This window comes from Hyalella azteca, unplaced genomic scaffold (assembly GCF_000764305.2).
Source record: "Hyalella azteca isolate HAZT.00-mixed unplaced genomic scaffold, Hazt_2.0.2 contig11382, whole genome shotgun sequence".
NCBI lineage: Eukaryota > Metazoa > Arthropoda > Malacostraca > Amphipoda > Hyalellidae > Hyalella > Hyalella azteca.
This window is the reverse complement of record NW_025941381.1, coordinates 19,362-26,112: the sequence shown is the minus strand read 5'-3', so window position 1 is coordinate 26,112 and position 6,751 is coordinate 19,362. Positions and strand designations below refer to the sequence as shown.

At 37.6% G+C, this 6,751-nt stretch overlaps 1 protein-coding gene across 2 annotated transcripts; it reads left to right on the top strand.

The window, feature by feature from the left end:
* Nucleotides 1-746: 746 nt before the first annotated feature.
* On the top strand, nucleotides 747-6,551 carry LOC108671187 (6-phosphofructo-2-kinase/fructose-2,6-bisphosphatase). Of its 2 annotated transcripts, none has more exons than XM_018158682.2 (7): nucleotides 747-817; nucleotides 1,163-1,357; nucleotides 1,663-1,788; nucleotides 2,450-2,513; nucleotides 3,085-3,184; nucleotides 4,856-5,702; nucleotides 6,067-6,551. In XM_018158682.2, the coding sequence occupies exons 1-7, from the start codon at nucleotides 787-789 to the stop codon at nucleotides 6,357-6,359; spliced, it is 1,656 nt and encodes a 551-aa protein (XP_018014171.1). In that variant the 5' UTR covers nucleotides 747-786; the 3' UTR covers nucleotides 6,360-6,551. The 2 variants fall into 2 exon arrangements, with proteins under 2 accessions (XP_018014171.1, XP_018014170.1); XM_018158681.2 differs by having other exon boundaries at nucleotides 1,151-1,357.
* The last annotated feature ends 200 nt before the right edge of the window (nucleotides 6,552-6,751 follow it).

Here is a 6,751-nt window from a genome sequence, read left to right as displayed (position 1 = left end):
GTGAAATAAATCTCACCGTGAGGCTGCGACTCATGAAATAAATCTCACCATGAGGCTGCGGCTCATGAAATAAATCTCACCTTGAGGCTGCGGCTCATGAAATAAATCTCACCATGAGGCTGCGTCCAGCTCATTTTTTAATTCCCTAATTGGCACTTCTGCAGCTTAGCCTAACTGGAAAATTGTAGCAGAAACCACCAGTGGATCTGACAAAAATAAAAAATGTCCATGAATCAGGCCAAATTTCACCTGTTCCTATGGCCCTATCACAATTTCATTTGTAAAAATAAAAATAAATGATTTACTTTCATCTGCAGTTTTTTGAAATCACCCATAAAAAGATATTGTTTACCCATATTTTCAAGAAAATTCTGTCCAATGTTCTAAATTGGCAGTGTAGCAGGTATTAAAAAAGTTTTTTTTTGGCTGCCTGTCTCTTGTAATTGAATATTTTGAAAATCAGTTTTTGAAGAGTTTTGGAATGTCTGGATAAATTTTATTTCATCTAAAAAATGTCAATATTTATAAAATGTGATAAGAGAAAATTCTGGTTTACTGCTCAATAATTGTAACCTCATCATTCTTTTGAAAACATTGGTTCAATCAATATTGGATATCATGTTCTTTTTAAATCAGGAAACAATTTTTCTTAAAATATATTTGTGCTTGGCTATTTCTGTTAGCTGCAATTTTTGGATTTAAAATAATAAAATTAGGCTCAAGATAAATTCTTGTTACAGGATGCAGAATTGCAATCGCCATCCTGAGGGAGGTTGCTTGTGTGAGATGGGAGGCATTTCAATCGCAGTTGATGCTGGTAAGAAATGAGCTTTGTGGTATATATAGGTACATGCTCTTAGTGAGTATTAGTTGTTAATTGTTGTTTTTTTAGTATACATTGATTATATTTTATTAAAAATAATAAGCTTGTTGAAGACAATTATTGAGATGTATAGGTTTGTCTTGTATCTACCTGCTTAACTTCTAGCTAAAAGTAGTGACTGGAATAATTACTGCTTACATGTATCATTGTTAAAATAATTTTGTTTACATATTAAGCAACTAATAGTATGTCATTTCCACTCCCATAGTGGTAGTGGCATCCCTGATAATTTTCCATTATGTTGATCAATACTGTGTTCTTCTAAAGCAAGTTCATTAGGGGCATCTGTGAGCAATGGCTCCAACTACACCATGGCAGCATCCAACTGTGCCATGGATGCATCTAACTACACCATGGCAGCATCCAACTGTGCCGTGGATGCATCAAACATGCTATCTGTGCCTTCAACATCCAATCCTGCCGATCAGCCAACCAGGAAATTCAGTGCCACCACCAAACCTTTTCCTGTTGGTGGTAAGGGTTTCTTAATTACTGAACCATCCAACAGGGCTACTTGAGACTACAGGAGGGTGCTTAAGACACCATAGATAACGTATTGGTGATGTGCTTTTAAAACTTCAAATTTTGATTAAGGCCATGTTGCAAATTGGATGATTTTGCTAAAAATTTGTTATATTCAGAAATTTTTATTCCATAAGCTTGTTGGTTGTTGTTTTCAATTTTAAGATAGGTACCTATATAAAATTTCCAGCCCTGTTATAATTATAACTACAGAACATTTTTAGCCATGCAACTCTGAGCTTAGTTTTGGTGAGCAGAAGAGCGACTCCACCATGTGATGACTCCGCATGTGGTGGTGATGGTGGGACTCCCTGCCCGGGGCAAGACTTATATGGCTAAGAAGCTGACGCGCTACCTCAACTGGATAGGAATTAAAACTAAAGGTGAGCTCCAAGTGATAGCTGTGCTTTTATTATTCCTGCTAGTCTAAATTGAATACATTTGTACCATATTTTTATTACATTACCTTTACATTTTCTGGTTGTATTTATGTGTTTGTGCCTTGTATATTTCTTTAAATTTTCATTTCTTTTGTACATAAATTGATACTCAATTTTTTTCTTCCTTATCTGTCATGGCAATCAAATGGCAGTGGTTCTGTTGCTAGAAATTTTTATCTATTTGAAGGCTTCATTTATGTTAATTTTGTTCTTGCATGGATTTATTCATGACACTTGTTATAAAGGATTAATTGTGCTTCAATTTATTTGTACCTTTCTAAGCAGTTCGGTATCAATGATACAAATTTTGAAATCATTATTCTGGTTTGTGCCCAGACAGAGATTAAATTTTTTTCAAATTTCCTAAATATTGCCTGCCCATTTAATATTATGCATATCATTCTGATCCTTTTTTTATTTGTTTAATATTCAAGATACTAAAGATAGATACTAAAGCATGCCAGGTGTTCCTTCATGCTTTTAAGATGTGAAAGTTTGCCAATATATTATATATTGGCTGGCAATGTTGAGAAAGATTAAACAAATAATTTTCACGTTTTCATTAAATGATTAAGGTTACGTACCTAAATTCATCCTTTTTCAGTGTTCAACTTGGGGGAATATCGTCGTCGGGTCACAACAATGTACAAGAATCACAACTTCTTCAGGTCAGAACTACTCCAAATTTGTTTAAGGTTATCCAAAAAATAAATTATAACTCTGTTAATCTCGGCAGTGGGTGACCTACCCATGCTAGGAACTTATTAAAATTCTCATTGTGACCTTAGGGACTTGCAAGTCATCAGGAACTTGTTAAATAAACTTCTCATTGTAAACATAGGCACTTGCAAGGCGTCAGGTACTTGTTAATTGAAGTTCTCATTGTAACCTTAGGGACTTGCAAGACATCAGGAACTTGTTAATTAAAGTTCTCATTGTAATCTTAGGGACTTGCACGGCATCAGGTGGTCGTTTAGACAATTTTCTGCTTCATTGATGATTCAAATTTCATGTTTCCATCGAATTATTTATTATTTATTTGAGTGAACGTCCAGCTTTAACACCTAATGTGATCAATTTTAAATTAGCGGGGAGCTATAGACGGTCAGAATAATTTTCTACAAGTCGGAATTCTGCATTCAATACTGTAAAATTTCGTTTTTGGTGCTACTTCACTTACTTATAGGTTTTCAGGAAGAGTAGGTAAAATTATGCTAGGTAAGCTTGCTGCACTTGCAGGTCTGACAACTCAGAGGCAATGATCGTGCGCCAGCAGTGCGCCATCAAAGCCCTCGAAGATGTCTGCAAATGGCTCAAGGCAGAGAATGGCGAAGTGGCCGTAAGTATGGGCTTATTCTCATGCCACTCACAGGGTTTATAATAGATTAATGGCCAAGTGTCGTAAGGATTGGCATATTCTCATGCCACTCACAGGGTTTATTATAGATTAATGGCGAAGTGTTGTAAGTATTGGCTGCGGCATATTCTCATGCCACTCACTGGATTTATATTAGAATAATGGCGAAGTGTCGTAAGTATTGGCATATTCTCATGCCACTCACAGGATTTATATTAGATTAATGGCGAAGTGTCGTAAGTATTGGCATATTCTCATGCCACTCAAATGGTTTATATTAGATTAATGGCGAAGTGGCTGTTAGTATTAGCTTATTCTCATGCCACTCAAAGTGAGATTGCTCTCTTGTGGAAAATTTTTAATTTCTAAATCACGAGTATTCAAGATTTTTTTGTTGGTCCTGACTGTTTGTCATTAGACATGGTATGTTCACTTTATTGAATATTTTTTTTCCTTTTGGGGACTTCATAAGGTTTTCAGCTAATAGTAATTACGGTATATTAAATCGAATAAAGTAGCTTGCTAAGGATAATTTCATATTTTCATTCTGGAATGCTATCATTTCTCTAGAAGTTACAGAGATGCCCTAAATCAGTCCCAGTATCAATTTCAATGCTTGAGCAAAATTGAAAATATTGTGTAATTCGCAGCTCGGTTTATATTTACTTCACTTCGGGAAATAACTTGGATTGTTTTAGGTTCAAATGAGTTTGTCATTTACAGACATCTGCTCTTACACATTTTTATAACTTACGTTAACATTTTGGATATGGTCGTGTTCTTAGTGTTGATTGTGGAGATTGCGTGGTTTATCTCTTGGCTGTTAGTATTGGCATATTCTTATGCCACTCACAGGGTTTATATTAGATTAATGGCGAAGTGGCTGTTAGTATTGGCATATTCTCATGCCACTCGAAAAGTTTCTGTTAGATTAATGGCAAAGTGGCTGTTAGTATTGGCATATTCTCATGCCACTCAAAGTGAGATTGCTCCCTTGTGGAAAATTTCTAATTTCTATATCACTAGTATTCAAAATTTTCTGTCGGTCCTGATTGTTTTTCATGTTCACTTTCAACAATTTCTTCAGTTTTCTCTTTGGGGACTTCATAAGGTTTTCGGCTGATAGCAATTATATTAACTAGAATAAAGTAGTTTGCTAAGGAAAATTGTACATTTTCATTCTTAAATGCTATCATTTCACTAAAACTTACAGAGATGCCCTAAACCAGTTCCCAGCATCGATTTCAATGCCTGAGCAAAACTGAAAATATTGTATATTTCGTAGCTCAGTTATACTTTTATTTCACTTTAGGAAATAACTTGGATTGTTTTAAGTTCAAATGAGTTCATCATATGCAGACATCTGCTCCTACACAGTTTTGTAACTTACAGTAACATTTTGTATGTGGCCGTGTTATTAGTGTTGATTGTGGAGATTGCGTGGTTTATCTCCCGTAATCAACCTCTATGAAGTCTTGTGTTGTTACTATCAAACAGCTTTTAATTCACAAAATTCATCACATTATGCTACTCTCAAATAATTTCTATAATTTAATGTATCATTTTACTTAGTAAATGAAACGGGGTTGTATAAATAGGAATATTAGACTTGAACTTACCCTCCTCGTTTTTATGTGTGATTGAATATTTCAGGTTTTTGACGCTACAAATACAACTCTGGAACGCCGCAAGCTGATCCACAGCATTGTTGTTGGCCAGATGGGCTGCAAACTCTTCTATGTCGAGAGCATTTGCGAAGACCAGTCAATCATAGAGTCTAACATCATGGAAGTGAAAGTCAATGGTCCCGATTACAAGGGCATCAGTGCAGAAGTTGCCCTAAAAGATTTCTTGCTCCGAATTGATCATTACAAACGCGAATATCAGCCTTTGGACGAGGAGAAAGAGGACCACCTTTCTTTCATGAAAATATACAATACTGGTGAAAAGGTCGTAGTGCATAAACATGAAGGCCACGTCCAGGCCCGTATTGTGTATTATCTCATGAACATCCATGTTACGCCTCGCTCAATATACCTGTCACGTCACGGGGAGAGCATGCATAACGTGGAGGGTAGGATTGGCGGTGATACTGATCTGAGCAATCGAGGACTACAGTATCGTGATGAGCTTGCAAACTACATCAACTCTCAAAACATTCCCCATTTAAGAGTATGGACTTCATGGCTGAAACGCACCTTGCAAACCGCCAGCAAGATCAAGGCGCCCCAGGAACGCTGGAAGGCTTTAAACGAAATCGATGCTGGAGTTTGTGAAGAACTCACCTATGCTGAAATTAAGGAAAAGTATCCTGCTGATTTCGAGGCTCGGGACTTGGATAAGTTGACGTACCGCTACCCCAGAGGGGAGTCTTACGAGGACCTCATAGCTCGGCTGGAGCCCGTCATCATGGAGCTGGAGCGTCAGGCCAACGTGCTGGTGGTGGCCCACCAGGCCGTGCTGCGCTGTCTGCTTGCGTACTTCATGGACAAGCCTTTAGGTGACATCTTCTCATGCACGGTGCTCGTTATTTATTATCAGAAGAGCTAATACTACGTCTTTTTTAATTTTGTTACTTGGCTCAATATCTTCAACTTTTTTTCAAGCTGTCCCCAAATTATTTTTGAGATTTGAGTACATTGGATTATTTTAGCAAGGTTTCCACAATACTTAGTAGTACGTACATAATTTCCTACATCACAGCGAGTTATTTGCAAAAGCTGACTAACGTCTTGCGCGTAATTAACAAACCTGAGATACATTTTGGTGTCTACCAAAAAAGGAGCCCTACTTTTTGGTACCTCTATCATGACATACCTAACTCGTAGCAAGTAAAAACATGATCTGACCCCATATGTTTTCAGAGGCGCTGCCATACATTCACGTGCCCCTGCACACGGTGATCAAGTTGACTCCCGTGGCGTACGGCTGCAAGGTGGAGTACGTCGACCTGCAAGTGCCGTCCGTCAACACGCACCGAGGCAAACCTAGAGTGCCAGGAGCGCTGGAGTCTCCTGAGGCTTTAGGACAGTCCGGCCTCCATCCTGAGGAACAAGATCACAACACTTCCTATGAAATCCCAACGTCAAGCGTCATCGACACGCACTACGAGGCCCACACCTCGGGTGTCATCGACAATCGCAGCCTTGCATCCTGAGTTTGACTGCAATTTAGGCCTTAACTCGAAAGCAAGTTTCTTAGGATTTTTACTCAATGTATTTGGATTTCACAAATTATTTCTTTGCTCGATTTCTCTTTGTATTAATTTTTCATCTACATAGTGTATTGCTTCTACTATCTTGTCCTTAGTTGAAGTTTGTCGGTCGTGTAGAAACTTGTTTTGAACGGTAATTCTTTGCAAATTTAGTGCTCTATTTTTCTCGAATTGGTAATTAGCTTTGAAATAGATAGTTATCATATCTATTGTAAGTGGGTGTGCAATATTCCATGTGATATAAGCCTCATATTGGATGTGTCTTATCAGTCCTGCACACTACGACTTGATTCAGGCACTTATTTTCAGGCTAGAACACGCCGGTCTGAATGTTT

Excerpts from the sequence above, each read along its gene's own strand:
- LOC108671187 (XM_018158681.2), top strand. The coding sequence starts at position 787 with ATGGGAGGCATTTCAATCGCAGTTGATGCTG. Across the intron at positions 1,789-2,449 it reads GATAGGAATTAAAACTAAAG|TGTTCAACTTGGGGGAATAT; the intron begins GTGAGCTCCAAG and ends ATCCTTTTTCAG. Across the intron at positions 3,185-4,855 it reads CAGAGAATGGCGAAGTGGCC|GTTTTTGACGCTACAAATAC; the intron begins GTAAGTATGGGC and ends TGAATATTTCAG.